This window comes from Bufo gargarizans, chromosome 5 (assembly GCF_014858855.1).
Source record: "Bufo gargarizans isolate SCDJY-AF-19 chromosome 5, ASM1485885v1, whole genome shotgun sequence".
In the NCBI taxonomy this organism is placed as follows: Eukaryota; Metazoa; Chordata; class Amphibia; order Anura; family Bufonidae; genus Bufo; species Bufo gargarizans.
In genome coordinates, this window is record NC_058084.1 from 261,486,413 (window position 1) to 261,507,835 (window position 21,423).

The following is a 21,423-nucleotide window of genomic DNA, read 5'->3' on the forward strand; positions in this document are numbered from 1 at the left end:
AGAGCTACCAGTAACTAGGCTGACCAATGATGGGTGGAGAGACTCTCCCTAGACTCACACACTAACCTTCACCTTAGCCCAGGGATGGCCCCTGATGGTGGGGACTCCCTGTCCTCGAAACTCGGCTACCACCTCCTACTGCACCCTAGATTAGTGACAGCGGATAAGGTACTAGCCTAGTGGTAGACTACCGAATAAACATACAGACATACAACCGGAGGGATGAACTTTGTATACAGCCCTAATGATACTAACACTTATCAAGAGGTACAAAGTACACCAAAAAGTCTAAAAACACACCCTTATGCGATAAATACAATAATTATGATGGAAAACCCCAACGCGTTTCCTCCACGGTGTGGGATCATCAGGGGGTAAATAAGGACAAATAATGAAATCAATATTAAAGATAATGGAGACCCATGATATAATGTGGACTCCGTAAAACGGGTGTAGATCACCAATACTGATACATCGGTGTTATTAAGTGTTTGATAATTTCATGATTGGACCAGCAAATGATACTTAGAAGAGGAGGGAGCCCGTCTAGTCCAACGACCCCAGAGTAAGAAGATAGTTGCTTCCATACGGTCATGTATTCAGGGGAAGCCTCTGTGGAAGAAAAATATATACAAATTTGCACTGATAGCCGTGATCTACATTCTTAAAAGTGGCCACCACCAATAAACACCCTGATCACAGAAATAACTCACTATGTCAGCAGAGTGTCAGGTATCCGATTGAATAAAATGCAATAAACAGTTGTAATGGCCACACAAGGTGACTATAGTGGTGGAATAGCACACAGTTACACTGCCCAGCAAATCAACCGGCAGACCAAATCGTGAGGTTGAAACTCACAGCTGTGGGAAAGAAACATACATGCTGATACCAGCGGTATATATATTCAGACAAAAGCCGCCACCTAGAAGTCCCCAAGGAATACAAAGCTATCTCATAATGACTGCTCGATGGTCAGAATCAAGTAGAATGATGGAAGGCAAATTGCCGCATTATATCACCTGTATTGTACAAGAGGCATATTCAGTAAACACAGCCTTCCTCAGAGTAAGGCAAAAGCGCCCATATCTTACTCACAGTCGATATTTGCGGTATCCAGTCCTCCATATCGGCTCCTCCTCAGGTCCGATATTCTGTTTATCCTCCTCACCCCATTTAAATATCCCTCCTAACTCGCCCTACGTCGCCCAATTAGTGATGTCACTTCCGCTGACACCAGGTGGAAAACAGCAATGATCAAGTACATGTGTTCCACCTTGGAACGCACGCGGAGGCGACAACTTCCAGCTAATGGGATAGACGTCACTTAATGGGTGCTGGTCCGTGGAGCGCTATACGCCCCTTCTGGTGGTTGGACCGCATCACCCATCCAGTCTGTTGATAGCAGCTCTCCGTCTCAGATATGGAACATAAAATTTGGGCATAGAAGGTACCGCGGACTGAAGGGGGCAGTACCATACATAAGTGGAAGAAACGATGTTAGGTCTCTGCTTTTAGTTTGTCCTACGCCCATAAGAATATACTGGAATGTAACCTCACTATATTAGGGGCATAGATGATAAACAATCAAAGTCTTGATTGTATGATATACAACAACCCGAAGATTATCCTAAGCCCAGGCAATAAATGACTATGATGTGCACCTAACTAACAGACGGATTAACTATTATATTTTTGTGTCAGGGGTACAAAATACAATGTTGCATTGCACCCGCAAAAATTTTGCTGTAGGTTACCCACAAAATTAACAGCCAGATTTATGATTATCTTTCTGTCAGGGGTGCAAAGATGGTTTATTGCACCCACAAAAAAATTGCTGTAGGTTACCCACAGAATTAATAGCCAGATTTGTGATTATCTTTCTGTGTCAGGGGTGCAAAGATGGTGCATTGCACCCACAAAAAATTGCACTAACACTGTCCCTCACTTCAGTTGCCTGCTTTCTGTCCCTTCACTACTGAGAGCTGATGTGCAGTGCTACACCTGATCCAGCTTATAAGATGCACCGGCCAATTACAGCCATGCCATTAGTAGGCATGACTGTGATGGCTTCTAAGGGCACACAGCTTAAAAGTTTGTTGATTGGCTGCCCTGCAGCCTTTCAACAAGCTTTATCAAATGCCCAAACACCGAACTCAAACCCAAACTTTTCCGGCAAAGTTTGGGTCCGGGTACCAAAAATCTTAAAGTTCGGTATGGACCCAAACTTTACAGTTTGAGTTCGCTCAGCACTACTAATTACCCTATTAAGAGTTTGATATACATTGTCCTGAAGTGATTATTAGCCTTTTTCTCTGAGGAAAGGTTTCTCTTAAATTATTTTCATTGTTTATCCACATTTGAGTGATATACAGTATATGCAGCACAATCTGAATGATGGTGTCATTCATAATGAATACATGTTAAAAGTGTTAATCTTTATTTTGAGATTTAAAATAAAATAATGAAATGCAAGTACAGAGTTTCTCAACCATTGTATATGCATGATGTACATGCCACACACTGTACAATAATATCATTAACTAGATCATGAAAATGTATTTTTCAACTTTAGTTACTGTTTCTTTCCAAGTATTTCAAGTAAGGGAAAATATGCAGTGTTAATGTAAAATATAAAACAATGTAGATTCATAACATATACATTTTTTTAAAGAGGGTGAAATGAAGGTTTAATTTGCCTTTTTTTTTTCTATGAACAGATTTAATTGTATACCATGAGGTGTATTCAGATATTTACTTGCACATTGGAAATGTCTGCCATTGATTTACATTAGAACACCAGGTCGCTACCTCTTGAGTTAGGTTGGCACACAAAGTAGCTGGCCCAAGCAGACCAAGGGGTACCCGTACAAGGTACCAGAGTTGTAACCTGGAGCAACAGTACAGTACCTAAGGATGAGGCAGTGGCAAAGTCGTTCAAGCAATGGATCAGGGCAGACCGCACAGGTAGAGGTCAGGCAATCCGGGTCAGCAACAAGATTGTCAAGACAGGACATGCAATGATCAAACATCTAGCAGAATTCAGAAGACAAGCACGGGTCAGGAGTTCAGGAACACAAGCACGTACAAAATCAACCTAAAGCAGGATACAAGGACCTCAGGCATCTGGGTAGATGGCTGGGCCACTTATATAGGTCAGAAAGGCTGGGATTTGTCAGAAGGTCAGCACCGGTCACATGTGCTTAACCTTTAAATCACAGGAAGTTACATGTTCTGGTCCTTAAACAAAGGGAACAGGCTGGAAGGTATGCTGAGCTTGGGGCTGGAAGGAAACCGCGGTGGTGTAATCTCGGGAGGACAGGGCCTGCAAGGACAGAGCCTGAGACTGCGGTGGTGAAAAGGGAGACTCTGGCAGCTGGATACTGCTGTTATCTTCCCCACAATGCGTCTAGACGCAAACAATTATGGAGGCGGCCAGGGAGTACAGTGCTCACCTGAACACAGAGCCCAGGACCATGGCGGTGACTAGGTAACTATCGGTGCTCAGCAAATGCACATACACATACAGAGGTAGCCAGTACCAAAATCAGTTGGACAGCGTGCCATCCCAGCAGTGTAACTCAACACCACCTTTAAGCTTTAGAAGCTTTGCACATAATTAAAATAAGTTAGTGAGATAAGGTAGTGGGATTATGCATCAGGTTTGACTTCTACATCTTTAGCATTGAAAATTGTCTGAATAAAACTGTCTAATGAATAAACTTGGGAATGTAACTCCAGTTGCCTGTTACTGTTCTGCTGATATTTTCTATAGCTTCAAGTATTAAGTTAAGGATTGAAATGCAAGGTCCAGATGCCCAGGCCATCTGGGCCAGTAACAATTTATTCACCAATGTCAGGTGAGACGCCCTGTGTGGCGACACAGATTGTACTACCTTGTATAGGGTGGGCCATTTATCAGGAAGAGGGTCATGTGACACATCAAACTTATTGGGAATTTCACAAGAAAAACAATGGTGTGCTTGGTTTTAACGTAAATATATTCTTTCATGAGTTATTTACAAGTTTCTGAACACTTATAAAATGTGTTCAATGTGCTGCCCATTGTGTTGGATTGTCAATGCAACCCTCTTCTCCCACTCTTCACACACTGATAGCAACACCGCAGGAGAAATGCTAACACAGGCTTCCAGTATCTGTAGTTTCAAGTGCTGCACATCTCGTATCTTCACAGCATAGACAATTGCCTTCAGATGACCCCAAAGATAAAAGTCTAAGGGGGTCAGATCGGGAGACCTTGGGGGCCATTCAACTGGCCCACGATGACCAATCCATTTTCCAGGAAACTGTTCATCTAGGATTGCTCGGACCTGACACCCATAATGTGGTGGTGCACCATCTTGCTGGAAAAACTCAGGGAACGTGCCAGCTTCAGTACATAAAGAGGGAAACACATCATCATGTAGCAATTTTGCATATCCAGTGGCCTTGAGGTTTCTATTGATGAAGAATGGCCCCACTATCTTTGTACCCTATATACCACACCATACCATCAATTTTTTGGGTTCCAACAGTCTTGGAGGGATCTATCCAATGTGGTTTAGTGTCAGACCAATAGCGGTGGTTTTGTTTGTTAACTTCACCATTCACATAAAAGTTTGCCTCATCACTGAACAAAATCTTCTGCGTAAACAGAGGGTCCTGTTCCAATTTTTATTTTGCCCATTCTGCAAATTCAGTGCGCCGATCTAGGTCATCCTCGTTGAGATGCTGCAGTAGCAGGAGTTTGTAAGGGTGCCATTTGTGAGTAGCTAATATCCGCCGAAGGGATGTTCGACTAATGCCACTCTCCAGTGACATGCGGCGAGTGCTACACTGTGGGCTCTTGTTGAATGAAGCTAGGACAGCCACTGATGTTTCTTCATTAGTGACAGATTTCATGCGTCCCCATTTTGGCAAATTCAACACTAAACCAGTTTCAAAAAACTTAGCAAGTAGTTTGCTAACTGTAGCATATGAGATGGGTGGTCTCATAGGCTGTCTTGCATTGAAATCTGCTGCAATGACCCGGTTACTGCGTTCACCAGACATCAACACAATTTCTATTCGCTCCGCACGTGTTAACCTCGGCGAAAATGTCAATGGCTGTAAACAAAGAGAAACTTGTAAATAACTCATGAAAGAATAAAGTTACGTTAAAACCAAGAACACCATTGTTTTTCTTGTCAAATTCTCAATAAGTTTGATGTGTCACATGACTCTCGTCCTATTGAAAAAATAAAAGTTGGATTCAAAATGGTCGACTTCAAAATGGCCGCTATGGTCACCACCCATCTTGAAAAGTTTCCTCCCTCACATATACTAATGTGCCACAAACAGGAAGTTAATATCACCAACCATTCCCATTTTATTAAGGTGTATCCATATAAATGGCCCACCCTGTAGACATACATAAATGTTAGAGATTAGTAAATTGATTACAAAATTTCAGTTTCCAATGAATCCAGATTGTTGGGGATCCACCTAGGGACACATCTCATAAAATGGTAGCTGATATTTTATAGTAATGTAGACAGGGAAGAAGGCATCTTCTGTTATTTATAGAATAATAATAAAAAAAATGCATTAAAAAAATAAAATAGTGCCGTGTGTTTTTAAACAGGCTGTTACCATTGGCTAGCATCTGTTTACCCATGGCCATATATGTTGTTGTCACTTTGTCATTATCAACACTTTCTTGGTGTTGAAAAGCATGAAAGGGGTCGAATGCAGTTCTATGAAAACTCAAAGTGTTATACAATACTTTTCAGACCAATTAGGGCACTTTTGATTTGAATTGCAACAAATTATTCGTAACAAATTGAATCTATTGGCCAATTCAACCGAACCAGACCTGATAGGAATTTTAGAAAATCTGATCATCTCTATTAAATGAGGAAATAAATAGTGCTGGATTGGAACTGATCTTATTCTCCTTCCATACTCTTCCTCCCTCATCCATAGCCTTCTACCCTCGTCCTTCCTCTTTTACTTCTTTATTTCTTTTCAGCTTAGCTTTTCCTCCTCTTCATAAGAATGAAAAACATATACCTTTATAACTTGGCATATGTATAAAGTTGGTAATTTATATAAGATGGGTAATGGGAAATTGAAAATTATTTCAGTTTGTATTTTGTCAAGCATGGTAACTTAAATTGTACATAAAATATGCAGTCATGAAATATTATATAAATTTGTTCATATGCTTTTATAACTAAAAGAGCTGAATACATAGTTGTAACTTTCTTGACAGCATATGTACCATAATTGTTGTTTTTTTTCCCCGTGTGCACAAAGTATGAACTACTTTGTTTAACTTTGACAGGTATTTCATGGAGAATAATTTACAAGAAGAGAAGATTTTTGAAATTGATTCAAAAAATGGTGTAATTAGGACAACAAAACGACTGGATCGAGAGGAAATCCCCTGGTACAATATTACAGTATCAGCATCAGAGATAGGTATGCATACAAAGTATGTAATCATTATAGAAGTAATGCAGCAGTTTAGTCATTGAGTGACTGATTTGTATTTATTTTGAAATCTAAACTACAGAAACATGATGCATGTGGAAAATGGATTTAACGCAAAACAGTCAAGATGGGATTTAGGCCTCATGCACACTGCCATAACCATTTTTGCCATCAGCAAATTGCAGATCCGCAAGACAAGGATGCTAGCCATATGTGTTCCACATTTTGAGGTTTGCTAAACCATACGTAAAATAGACAAGAATAGGACATATTCTATTTATTTTTTATTTTTTGCTGGGCAATGGAGTGGAAGTGCGGATGCAGACAGCACACGTTGGGAACTCATTAAAATGCTTATTGGATGCGGGCCATATCCACAGTCGCGTGCATGAGGGCTTAAGTGTAGATTTCAGTTTTAATTTAATGGTTTTAATGAAAATATGGAGGTTTCTGTTCATCGGCAATCTCTATTCACTTACTCTGGAGATGGACAGGAGAAATAGCACATGTGCAGTCTGCCCCCAGTGTAAGTAAACTGAGCGCAGCACCAGTAAGTAGTTGTGCAGGCCTGCAAGTAAGCAACAATCAGGCATATTAAACCTTCAGACATTGGCACCCATGGTTTAATAATGCCTATCATTAGATTGAACGTGATGTTCCTATCATATTTGCAGCTAGTAATAAATAGATAGCGGCCAAACCCTTTAAAGTCTACAATGAAATATGCACAGCATTTTTGTTTGTGACTTTTTTTTTACTGGTGTTATTAGTAGACACTTCCCTTTAGAAGTGAAAACTGCAATACAAAACATGTTAATTGTCTTCCCAACATTTCATGTACATTTATATCATAATGGCTGAAAGGGTGTATTGAGTGGGCTCAGAAGCTGAACCTTTTCCTTAGGCCTCATGCACGCGACCGTTGTTGTGGTCCGCATCCGAGTCACATTTCTTTGCGGCTCGGGTGCAGACCCATTCGCTTCAATGGGGCTTCAAAACATGCGGACAGCACTCCGTATGCTGTCCGCATACGTTGCACCATTCCGTGGCCCCACAAAAAAAATATAGCATGTCCTATTCTTGTCCGTTTTGCGGACAAGAATAGGCATTTATACAATGGGCAGCCCGTTGCACAAATTGCGGTTTGCAGACCGCAAAAAACAGCACGGTTGTGTGCATGAGGCCTTAATCAGTGAGTGCCAGCTCTGTAATACAACTAACACCCACACGCAGTGACCAAGATCAGAAATAACTGTTATTCCAATCATTTAACCCCTCAGATGACTTAAGCAGTTAGACAAGGTAAGGGTTCTCATGAAAAAACCCACTGGTTGTCATTGTAAATCCTCTGTGGCAGGCTTTAAAGTTAATCTTTCACCAAAAATGTAATGCAATCTTCAAGCAGCAGGAGAAAAAGATGAGCAACTATATGCACTGTATACAGTGCCTTGAAAAAGTATTTTTTTTCACATTACACCCACAAACCTATTTGTATTTTATTTGGATTTTATGTGACAGAGCAACACAAAGTAGTAAGTTTGTGTGAAGTGAAAAGTAAATTATACATAGTTTTAAAAATTTGTAATAACTAAAGATCTGGAAAGTGTGTTGCACATTTGTATTCCGCCCCTGTACTCTAATACCCCTAAATATAATCCAGTGTGACAAATTGCCTTCAGTAGTCACCTAATTAGTAAATAGAGTTCACATGTGTAATCTCAGCTTAACTACAACTGTTCTGTGAAGGCCTCAAAGGTTTGTTAGGCTACTTTCACATATGTGTTTTGGTTTTAGGTTTTGAGATCCAGCAGAGGACCACAAAACCTGACCAAAATGGTCCAGTTTTGATTACATATCAGTATGCCGAATCTTAAAAACAAAATGTCAAAATGCAAATGGGAAGGTGGCCTTAGAGAACATTAGTGATACAATAGCATCAGGAAAGTCAAGAAACACATCGGACAGGTCAGGGTTAAAGTAAAAAAAAAAAGTGTAAAGTAGGGTTAGGCTATAAAAAATGATTCCACGCTATGAACATTTAATTGAGCAATATTTAATCTATCATTCAAAAATGGAAGGAGTAGGACACAACCGCCAACCTACTAGGACATGGCTATCAACCTAAACTGACAGTCCAGGCAAGGAGAGCACTAGTTAGAGAAGCAGCCATGAGGCCCATGGTAACTCTACAGCTCAGGTGGGACAATCTGTCCACAGGACGACTATTAGTCATGTACTCCACAAATCTGGCCTTTATGGAAGGATGGCAAGAAAAAAGTCATTTTTAAAGCAAGCCATAAGAAGTCCAGTTTGCAGTTTGCCACAAGTCATGTAGGGGACACAAAAAACATGTGGAAGATGGTGCTCTGGTCAGATGAGACCAAAGTTTAACTTTGGCCTAAATGCAAAACTCTGTGGGAGAGATTTATTAAACTAGTGTGAAGTGTCTTAGGATCCCCTAGCAACCAATATGATTTGACCTTCTATTTTCCAAAAGGGTTCTAAAAAATAAAAGGTGGAATATGATTGGTTGCTGTGGGCAACTAAACCAGTCTTCCTTTATACCCGATTTGATAAATCTCCCCCTATGTAACAGAAAACTAACCTACATTACTGCACATCACCCTAAACACACCATCTCCCCCGTGAAACATGGTGGTGGTGGCAGCACCATGCTGTGGGGATGTTTTTCTTAAGCAGGGACAGGGAAGATGGTCAGAGATGATAGGAATATGGATAGTACTAAAGGGAAATCCTGGAGGAAAACCTGGTAGAGGCTGCAAAAGACTTGAGACTGGGGTGGAGGTACAATGGAATGGTTTAGATAAAAGCTTATTCATGTGTTAGAATAGTCCAGACCTAAATCACATTGAAAATCTGTGGCAAGACTTAGACATTGCTGTTCACAGACGATCTTCATTAATCTGACTGAGCTTGAGCTATTTTGCAAAGAAGAATGGGCAAAAATTTCAGCCTCTGGATGTGCAAAGCTGGTAGAGACACACCCAAAAGCCTTGCAACTGTAATTGCAGCTAAAGTTGGTCCTACAATTTGACTCAGGAAGGCTTAATACAAATGTACCCCAAACTTACCAGATTTTATTTTATTTTTTTAAACCATATATTTTATTTACAGTACACTTCACAATTACTTGCTACTTTGTGTTCGTCTATCACATAAAATACAAATAAAATATGTTTACACATTAGATAGATAGATAGATAGATAGATAGATAGATAGATAGAGAGAAAGAGATCTAGATATACAGTCCTGATCAAAAGTTTAAGACCACTTGAAAAATAAACCATATTTAGCATGGCTGGATCTTAACAAGGTTCAAAATAGAGCTTCAACATGCAACAAGAAGAAATGGGAGTGAGACAAAAAAAAATTAAGCATTCAATTTAATGAACACAACAAATAAACTGAAACAGGCTGTTTTTCAGCTGATCAAAAGTTTAGGACCACACCTCAAAAAAAAATATATAACCCTCCCAAAACAGAAATCCAACTTCCAAACATGAACTCAGTAATGAGTAGCTCCACCGTTATTGTTTATCACTTAAAAAAATTGTTTCGGCATGCTTGATGCAAGCGTTTCCATGAGGTGAGTGGGAACATTTCTCCAAGTGATGAAGATGGACGCACAAAGGCCATCTACTGTCTGGAACTGTTGTCCATTTTTGTAAACTTCCCTTGCCATCCATCCCCAGAGGTTCTCAATTGGATTTAGATCGGGGGAACACGCGGGATGGGCCAAAAGGGTGATGTTATTCTACTGGAAGAAGTCCCTTGTCCTGCAGGCATTGTGTACTGTAGTGTTGCCCTGCTGAAAAACCCAGTCGTTACCACACAGACGAGGGCCCTCAGTCATGAGGAATGCTCTCTGCAACATCTGGACATAGCCAGCAGACGTTTGACGCCCCCGCACTTCCTGAAGCTCCATTGTTCCACTGAAGGAAAAAGCACCCCAGACCATTATGGCGCTCCCTCCACTGTGGCACGTAGAAAACATCTCAGGTGGGCTCTGCTTGTCATGCCAGTAACGTTAGAAACCATCAGGACCATCAAGGTTAATTTTTTTCTCATCAGAGAATAAAACTTTCTTCCACCTTGGAATGTCCCATGTTTGGTGCTCTCTTGCAAAGTACAAACGAGCAGTTCTGTGGTGTTCAAGGAGACGAGGTCTTTGAAGACGTTTTTGTTTTTGAAGCCCTTCAGTCTCAGATGCCGTCTGATGGTTATGGGGCTGCAGTCAGCACCAGTAAGGGCCTTAATTTGGGTTGAGGATCGTCCAGTGTCTTGACGGACAGCCAATTGGATCCTCCGGCTCAGTGCCGATGACTTTTTTTGGGTCTTCCACTTGACTTTTTTGTTCCATAACACTCAGGATCATTTAAGAAATTGCAAATGACTGTCTTACTGCGTACCACCTCAGCAGCGATGGCACACTGTGAGAGACCCTGCTTATGCAGTTCAACAACCCGACCACGTTCAAAAAGGGTGTTTTTTTTGCCTTTGCCATCACAACGTGGGACTACCTGACAGAAAATGACAATGAATCCACATCTTTGCACAGATTTGTCCTTTTAAAGTCATTTGGTCCTAAACTTTTGATCAACTGAAAAACAGCCTGTTTCAGTTTATTTGTTGTTTTCATTAAATTAAATGATCAAAAAATGTTTTGTCTCACTCCCATTTCTTCTTGTTGCATGTTGAAGCTCTACTTGGAACCTTGTTAAGATCCAGCCATGCTAAATATGATTTTTTGCCATTTTTCAAGTAGGTCTTAAACTTTTGATCAGGACTGTATATACAGTTGCAAGAAAAAGTTTTTGAACCCTTTGGAATGATATTGATTTCTGCACAAATTGGTCATAAAATGTGATCTGATCTTCATCTAAGTCACAACAATAGACAATCACAGTCTGCTTAAACTAATAACACAAAGAATTAAATGTAACCATGTTTTTATTGAACACACCATGTAAACATTCACAGTGCAGGTGGAAAAAGTATGTGAACCCCTAGATTAATGACATATCCAAGAGCTAATTAGAGTGAGGTGTCAGCCAACTGGAGTCCAATCAATGAGATGAGATTGGAGGTGTTGGTTACAGCTGCCCTGCCCGATAAAAAACACACACCAGTTCTGGGTTTGCTTTTCACAAGAAGCATTGCCTGATGTGAATGATGCCTCGCACAAAAGAGCTTTCAGAAGACCTACGATTAAGAATTGTTGACTTGCATAAAGCTGGAAAGGGTTATAAAAGTATCTCCAAAAGCCTTGCTGTTCATCAGTCAAATGGTCTATAAATGGAGAAAGTTCAGCACTGCTGCTACTCTCCCTAGGAGTGGCCGTCCTGTAAAGATGACTGCAAGAGCACAGCGCAGACTGCTCAATGAGGTGAAGAACAATCCTAGAGTGTCAGCTAAAGACTTACAAAAGTCTCTGGCATATGCTAACATCCCTGTTGGCGAATCTACGATACGTAAAACACTAAACAAGAATGGATTTCATGGGAGGATACCACAGAGGAAGCCACTGCTGTCCAAAAAACCATTGCTGCACGTTTACAGTTTGCACAAGAAAACCTGGATGTTCCACAGCAGTACTGGCAAAATATTCTGTGGACAGATGAAGACAAAGTGGAGTTGTTTGGAAGAAACACACAACACTATATGTGGAGAAAAAGAGACACAGCACATCAACATCAAAACCTCATCCAAACTGTGAAGTATGGTGGTGGGGGCATCATGGTTTGTGGCTGCTTTGCTGCGTCAGGGCCTGGATGGATTGCTATCATTGAAGAAAAAATGAATTCCCAACTTTATCAAGACATTTTGCAGGATAACTTAAGGCCATCTGTCCACCAGCTGAAGCTCAACAGAAGATGTATGATGCAACAGGACAACGACCCAAAGCATAGAAGTAAATCAACAACAGAATTGCTTAAACAGAAGAAAATCCGCCTTCTGGAGTGGCCCAGTCAGAGTCCTGACCTCAACCCGATTGAGATGCTGTGGCAGACATCCCAAGAATATTGCTGAACTGAAACAGTTCTGTAAAGAGGAATGGTCAAGAATTACCCCTGACCGTTGTGCACGTCTGATCTGCAACTACAGGAAACGTTTGGTTGAAGTTATTGCTGCCAAAGGAGGTTCAACCAGTTATTAAATCCAAGGGTTCACATACTTTTTCTTGTAACTGTCCAGTACAGACCAAAAGTTTGGACACACCTCCTCATTCAAAGATTTTTCTTTATTTTCATGACTATGAAAATTGTAGATGGGGAAGAAAAATAAACGAACCAGCACCTCCATAATAAGTGAATATGAGAATGCAGGTGCACGCTACCTTGGCTGAAACACAATTGGATTAGTAGAACTACAGGTAACAGCACTCTGCTAGTCAATTGAACAAAGATATAAGCAAACACTGAAAGAATAAATACTTGGTGGTCATACTTACTGCAAATGCAGCTAGAAGCTCTTTGCGAATATACAAACCGGATTCCAAAAAAGTTGGGACACTATACAAATCGTGAATAAAACTGAATGCAATGATGTGGAGGTGCCAACTTCTAATATTTTATTCAGAATAGAACATAAATCACGGAACAAAATTTTAAACTGAGAAAATGTACCATTTTAAGGGCAAAATATGTTGAATCAGAATTTCATGGTGTCAACAAATCCCCAAAAAGCTGGGACAAGGCCATTTTCACCACTGTGTGGCATCTCCCCTTCTTCTTACAACACTCAACAGACGTCTGGGGACCGAGGAGATCAGTTTCTCAAGTTTAGAAATGGGAATGCTCTCCCATTCTTGTCTAATACAGGCCTCTAACTGTTCAATCGTCTTGGGCCTTCTTTGTTGCACCTTCCTCTTTATGATGCGCCAAATGTTCTCTATAGGTGAAAGATCTGGACAGCAGACTGGCCATTTCAGTACCCGGATCCTTCCTCTACGCAGCCATGATGTTGTGATTGATGCAGAATGTGGTCTGGCATTATCTTGTTGAAAAATGCAGGGTCTTCCCTGAAATAGATGACGTCTGGATTGGAGCATATGTTGTTCTAGAACCTGAATATATTTTTCTGCATTGATAGTGCCTTTCCAGACATGCAAGCTGCCCATGCGACACGCATTCATGCAACCCCATACCATCAGAGATGCAGGCTTCTAAACTGAGCGTTGATAACAACTTGGGTTGTCCTTGTCCTCTTTGGTCCGGATGACATGGCGTCCCAGATTTCCAAAAAGAACTTCGAATCGTGACTCGTCTGACCACAGAACAGTCTTCCATTTTGCCACACTCCATTTTAAATGATCCCTGGCCCAGTGAAAACGCCTGAGCTTGTGGATCTTGCTTAGAAATGGCTTCTTCTTTGCACGGTAGAGTTTCAGCTGGCAACGGCGGATGGCACGGTGGATTGTGTTCACTGACAATGGTTTCTGGAAGTATTCCTGAGCCCATTCTGTGATTTCCTTTACAGTAGCATTCCTGTTTGTGGTGCAGTGTCGTTTAAGGGCCCGGAGATCACGGGCATCCAGTATGGTTTTACGGCCTTGACCCTTACGCACAGAGATTGTTCCAGATTCTCTGAATCTTCGGATGATGTTATGCACAGTTGATGATGATAGATGCAAAGTCTTTGCAATTTTTCGCTAGGTAACACCTTTCTGATATTGCTCCGCTATCTTTCTACGCAACATTGTGGGAATTGGTGATCCTCTACCCATCTTGGCTTCTGAGAGACACTGCCTCTCTGAGAAGCTCTTTTTATACCCAATCATGTTGCCAATTGACCGAATTAGTGTTAATTGGTCTTCCAGCTCTTCGTTATGCTCAAATTTAGTTTTTCCAGCCTCTTATTGCTACTTGTCCCAACTTTTTGGGGATTTGTTGACACCGTGAAAATTTGAATCAACATATTTTTCCTTTAAAATGATACATTTACTCGGATTAAACGTTTGATCTGTCATCTACGTTCTATTACAAATAAAATATTGACATTTGCCATCTCCACATCATTGCATTCAGTTTTTATTCACAATTTGTTTAGTGTCCCAACTTTTTTGGAATCCGGTTTGTAATTGATCAAAAATATTTCGGGCCCATCTACCAGTCGACAAGGTAGCTTCTAATCAGATGGGTCCTACTCTAACATGCCTCTCCTGGGCTTACAGCCTACAATCTGGGCAAAGTAGTACCAAGCTGTATCCTACGCATGCCTCTCCCAGGCTGTGAGCCTGCAGTATGGGCTGAGTAGAATACAGCTATACAAGCTATCTAATTAAAAGCACATGGTAAATGGGCTGGTTGTGCATGGTTCAATCTCACCACCAGGGAGCTTCTAGCTGCATTTGCAGTAAGTATGACCACCAAGTATTTATTCTTTCAGTGTTTGCTTATATCTTTGTGCAATTGACTAGTAGAGTGCTGTTACCTGAAGTTCTACTAATCCAATTATGAAAATTGTAGAATCACACTGAAGGCAGCAAAACTATGAATTAACACATGTGGAATTATATACATAACAAAAAAGTGTGAAACAACTGAAAATAGGTCATATTCTAGGTTCTTCAAAGTAGCCACCTTTTGCTTTGATTACTGCTTTGCAATCTCTTGGCATTCTCTTGATGAGCTTCAAGAGGTAGTCACCTGAAATGGTCTTCCAACAGTCTTGAAGAGTTCCCAGAGATGCTTAGCACTTGTTGGCCCCTTTTGCCTTCACTCTGCGGTCCAGCTCACCCCAAATCATCTCAATTGGGTTCAGATCCGGTGACTGTGGATGCCAGGTCATCTGGCGCAGCACCCCATCACTCTCCTTCATGGTCAAATAGCCCTTACACAGCCTGGAGGTGTGTTTGGGGTCATTGTCCTGTTGAAAAATAAATGATGGTCCAACTAAACGCAAACCGGATAGAATAGCATGCCACTGCAAGATGCTGTGGTAGCCATGCTGGTTCAGTATGCCTTCAATTTTGAATAAATTCCCAACAGTGTCACCAGCAAATCACCCCCACACCATCACACCTCCTCCTCCATGCTTCACGGTGGGAACCAGGCATGTAGAGTCCATCTGTTCACCTTTTCTGCATCGCACAAATACACGGTGGTTGGAACCAAAGATCTCAAATTTGGACTCATCAGACCAAAGCACAGATTTCCACTGGTCTAATGTCCATTCCTTGTGTTCTTTAGCCCAAACAAGTCTCTTCTGCTTGTTGCCTGTCCTTAGCAGTGGTTTCCTAGCAGATATTCTACCATGAAGGCCTGATTCACACAGTCTCCTTTTAACAGTTGTTCTAGAGCTGTGTCTGCTGCTAGAACTCTGTGTGGCATTGGCCTGGTCTCTAATCTGAGCTGATGCTAACCTGCGATTTCTGAGGCTGGTGACTCGGATGAACTTATCCTCCGCAGCAGAGGTGACTCTTGGTCTTCCTTTCTTGGGGCGGTCCACATGTGAGCCAGTTTCTTTGTAGCGCCTGATGGTTTTTGTGACTGCACTTGGGGACACTTTCAAAGTTTTCCCAATTTTTCGGACTGACTGACCTTCATTTCTTAATGTAATGATGGCCACTCGTTTTTCTTTACTTAGCTGCTTTTTTCTTGCCATAATACAAATTCTAACAGTCTATTCAGTAGGACTATCAGCTGTGTATCCACCTGACTTCTCCACAACGCATCTGATGGTCCCAACCCCATTTATAGGGCAAGAAATCCCACTTATTAAACCTGACAGGGCACACCTGTGAAGTGAAAACCATTTCAGGTGACTACCTCTTGAAGCTCATCAAGAGAATGCCAAGAGTGTGCAAAGCAGTAGTCAAAGCAAAAGGTGGCTACTTTGAAGAACCTAGAATATGACATATTTTCAGTTGTTTCACACTTTTTTGTTATGTATATAATACCACATGTGTGAATTCATAGTTTTGATGCCTTCAGTGTGAATCTACAATTTTCATAGTCATGAAAATAAAGAAAACTCTTTGAATGAGAACGTGTGTCCAAACTTTTGGTCTGTACTGTATATATATATATATATATATATCTATATATATATAGCATCAGAAAATCTGCAGCACACCAAGAGATTCAGTGAAGACAACTGTGTTGTTTATTCACCCTTGACCGTGCAATGTTTCAGTCCTCTCCAGGATCTTTTTCAAGTATGGTACTTGAGAAAGATCCTGGAGAGAATTGAAACGTTGTAAGGTCATGGGTGAATAAACAAAATCATTTTCTTCACTGAATCTCTTAGTGTGCTGGGGATTTTCTGATGCTGTTTATGGTGCCTTGATCAAGGTTGTTTAGGCTGGCACCCATTTATGTTTAGGAGTGATGCCTTTTTCCTTTTTTTTTTTTTATATTTGCTCTGTCATTATAACTTTTCCCTGTGTATGTACATGTTATTTCTAACATACACTACTCACAAAAAGCTATGGATATTTGACTCGTTGGGTAACTCAAGTTACGAGTAAATAACTGGTTGCTTCTCATATTGATGCATTTACATGGGTTTATGGCCATCATATTGTAGGTCCCGTACATTGTTGTGAGTAGTGGTTTTCTATGTTTGGTCTCAATGAACATTGTCATAGCATACGCTATGATGCTGTCTGTATTTAGTCACAGCAAATATCGCTAATAGCGTTATAGTTCTTCATGTCTCACTTGTGGTAAGTAGTATATGCTATACTACAGTAAATACCAGGCATGCTCAACCTGTGGCCCTCCAGCGGTTGTAAAACTACAACTCCCACAATGCCCTGCTGTAGGCTGATAGCTGTAGGCTGTTCGGGCATGCTGGGAGTTGTAGTTTTGCAACAGCTGGAGGGCCGCAGGTTGAGCATGCCTGGTATATACTATACTAAATGCTATACTGTAGTCTATATTTAGTTTCATTGAACATCATCATTATTATAGTTAATCTTCACTGTTACCTGTGTCATTATTGCCATAAGCATTATAATTTTTTTACAGTGTAACATTGATGGCTCATTTCTCACTGAGCAGGTATACTGTAGCATTCTGTTGGAAAACAACAGAAGTCTGATTGTTGCCCTGATCCATTCTTGCCTTGATTACTATAACTTATTATTAATTGGTCTCCCCCTCACTACGCCCTGTGCCAGTCATTGCACTGGTTGCCCACACAGTAAACTGCTGATTCTCATCTACAAAGCTCTCCACAATGCTGCACCTGCCTATATTTCCTCCCTCATTTCTGGCTACCACCCTACGAATGTTCCAGACCCTACAAATGATTTAAGACTTACATCCACCATAGTCTGACCTTCTCTATTTCTTCAACACTTCATTTGAGCTTCACCAGTTCTCAGGAATACCTTACCCCAAGCAATTAGGTTAATTGCCAACATCCACAGTTTAAGACATTCTCTAAAACACATCTTTTCAGGATGGCCTATGACATCCCCTAATCTAATTATTCTCCATTCACACACACACCCAACCTCATGCTTCAGAGCTTGATCATCATCTAACAGTATCCACCAGCATATGGAAATGACTAAACCGCTTTTCCAGACAAAAACAAATCTTTAGACATAAACAACAGAAATAAACCAGTCAGAAGGTCAGTGTGTCTGTTTTTTTCCCTCCAATACATTGCATAGGTAGAAAGTCATAAAGTCCCGCAGTATTAGTTGGCTGTGCATTAACCCTTTCCACAATGCAACAGAGCTATCATGTAATAACAGTGCAAATGAACAGGGTATATTACAATGAAAATATAAATATAGTTCTACAATATGGAACAGTTAAAACAACACCATAAATCCCAGTGAAAATTAACCCTTCAAAGTGCAATAAAGTAGGGAGTTAACAATAACAGCAAATTTCCATAGTCCAAAGTATCTTTGCTCCAAATCACTACATTGACAGTTCCCTGTTTGTCCACAACTGTATCTGTGTCCTACAAATGTTGGGCCAGAACTGATTCTAGCTTTTAGCTGCCTGAGGTGAAAATTTAAATTCTGTGTTCAACCTCCCACACCCCCAGCCCTACCACTAAAGGCATATTTGAATTGGACATTAAATACAACACTAAATACCTTTTACATCCAGTGATGTCTCTTCCGATTCAGAATTTCTCTTTCCTCATCTCCATTTGGACCAGGCTGCAATGCAAAATTATTTCAGCTACTGTACTTCTCGTTTCTGCAGAGTTTGCCACACAGGCATCTTGGGTTCCTACTAGGGATGAACAAACCTGAACTTTGCGAGTTCGGGTACCCGGACCCGAGCCTGGACTTTTTCACTGAAGTTCGGGTTTGGGTTCGGTGTACGAGTGATTTTATTATTTTCTGTTATAACATGGTTATATAGTAAAATAATAGCATTCTTAAGACAGAATGCAAAAGAATATGTCCATTTAGGGGTTAAAAAACTCACCTCATCCTTTTGATCATGTTGCAGCAGTCACCTATGTTTATTCAGCAGGACCTGCTAAAAGAACCCGCAATGTGTGTGATGGTGTCTATGTGGTGAGTGCGCTGACATCTTTGCACACATCCCAGGTCCTTCGGGCAGGTCCTGCTGAATGAAGATAGAAGAGACTGCTGCAGCACGATCAAGTGGATAAGGTTAGTTGTTTCTTTAAACTCTAAATGGCCATATTCTTTTGCATTCTGTCTTAATAATGCTCTTATTTTCCGATGTAACCATGTTATCAGTGGCGTAACTAGAGTGTTATGGGCCCCAGTGCAAACTTTGGATCGGGCCCCCCCCCCCCCCATTTATACAAAGAAGCGGCAGAATTTCTTACTAAGGGCTCTTTCCCGTGCGGCTAGTCCGCTGCGTGAATGAGAGCCAAGCCCCATTCCGGACAGCAGAGACAGCTCCGTGCCTCTCTGTGACCTTTTTACTACAAAATCACAATGAGATAAAGTTGTCACCGTGATTTTGTAGCAAAACGATCACAGAGAGGCAAAGAGCATTATCAATCATGTTACTACTCAGTGTCTCTGCTGTCCGGAGCGGGGCTTGGCTTTCTTTCACACAGCAGTTTAGCCACACGGGATCCGCTCGTGTTAAAGAGCCCTAAGCCCAATGCATGGCTACACTCACCCAGTCCTAATAAAATCTGGTCCTACCTCATCCAGGGTGTCTCTGGCGTCGGCGTGATGTCCGCTGGATCCAGAACAAGGTTCCTGTGGTGATAGAGAAAAAAAGAATAATCACATAAGGAAGGGATGGTGACTGCCCCTATGAAACTACCAGCAGGGGGCGCTGTGCTGGCCTGGTAGACTGAGCTATGCCAATGTATAGCAGGGTAATTTAGGACATTTCCCCTAAGTGCAACCACACAGTACTAATGTCTACATTGTGGCCCCTCACAGTACTAATGCCCACCTTGTGGCCTTTCACAGTAATTAAGCCCACCTTGTGGTCCCTTCACAAAAGTTATGTCCTTCTTGTGGCCCCTCACAGCAGTTATGCCTACCTTTGTTCCTGTCACAGTAGTTATGCCCAGATATGTGTCCCTCACAGTAGTTATGCCAAATATGTGCCCCCTAACAGTAGTTATGCCAAATATGTGCCCCCTCACGGTATTTATGCCAGATATGTGCCCCCTCAAAGTAGTTATGCCCAGATAAGTTCCCCCTCACAGTGGATATGCCCAGATATGTGCCCGCTTACAGGGGTTTGCCCAGATATGTGCCCGCTCACAGTGGTTATGCCCAGATATGTGCCCCTCACAGTGGATATGGCCAGATATGTTACCCCTCACAGTAGTTATGCCAGATTATGTGCCCCTCACAGTAGTTATGACCAGATATGTGCCCCCCTACAGTGGTTATGCCAGATTATGTGCCCCTCACATTAAATATGCCCACATATGTGCCCCTCACAGTGGTTATGCTAGATTATGTGCCCCCCTCACAGTAGTTGATATATGTGCCCCCTCATAGTTATGCCTTTATATGTGCCCCCCTCACAGTAGTTATGACATATTAGGTGCCCCCTCAGTAGAGATGCCCACTTTTGTGCCCCCTCACTCTAGTTGTGCCCATCAACCCCCTTCCCCTTTGCCCCCAGTCTGCAGTGTTAGGAAAAGAAAATAAAAAAACACATACTTACCCTCTTCCCTGGTGTTGCGCTGCCACACTCACATGGCACTGCTGGCTGTGCTGAAGGCAGTTTCCCGGGCCTTCAGAGCTCCTCCCACAGCCAGCAGCGCGATGTGCGGCCAGCAGAGGGAGCTCTAGAGCTCCTGCTTCACTGATGATCTGGATACAGCCTGGCAGTGACAAGAAATGCCGGGCGGACTGTATGTGAGTGAGTGAGTGCGCGCGTCCCCCCTCTTCCTCCTCCCCCCCTCTGCGCAAACCTCCCCCACCTTGCTTCATATTAAACATGTAATGGAGCGCCCTGATGGGGGCCCGGCATTGTCACTGTACTTCATGCTGGGCCCCGTCACAGCGCTTCATTACATGTTAGTACAGCGGGCCCCTCCCCCCGCCGGGCCCGGTCGCAGTCGCACTCCCTGCGACCGCGATCGTTACGCCCCTGCATGTTATAATGGAAAATAATAAAGTGAAGCTCAGGCTTGAGTTCAATGAGTTTCGAGGTCAAATTCGGGTCAAGTTCTCGTCCCGAACCCAAACTTTGACCTGAAGATTGGCCGAACCCGGCGAACCTGTACTTCCATGAGTTTTCTCATCCCTAGTTCCTACATTTCCATCATCTTCCCCCTTCTGGTACTCCAAAAGTGTTATTCTACTGCCACCCCTAATTCTGTGCCTGCTGTTCTCCCCAAGGCCCTCAAATATTGTATTTGTAAAATAAAAGTACCATACATATAGTCCTCAAAGTACTCTCAAAAGTCTCACCAATGCTAATAAGTCTCTCAGAGTAACATTTCTTTAGTAATAGTGCCCCGACAGAGATAATATTCCCAAAGAGTCCCATTAG

The 21,423-nt window shown here is 41.8% G+C and overlaps 1 protein-coding gene across 2 annotated transcripts in view; it reads left to right on the forward strand.

The window, feature by feature from the left end:
- Nucleotides 1-21,423, forward strand: part of CDH18 (cadherin 18) — a 601,306-nt gene that overhangs the window by 479,099 nt on the left and 100,784 nt on the right. For both annotated transcript variants that reach the window (XM_044293327.1, XM_044293328.1), the window contains exon 7: nucleotides 6,326-6,462. In XM_044293327.1, coding sequence (XP_044149262.1) covers nucleotides 6,326-6,462 — 137 coding nt within the window. The remainder of the gene's footprint in view (nucleotides 1-6,325; nucleotides 6,463-21,423) is intronic.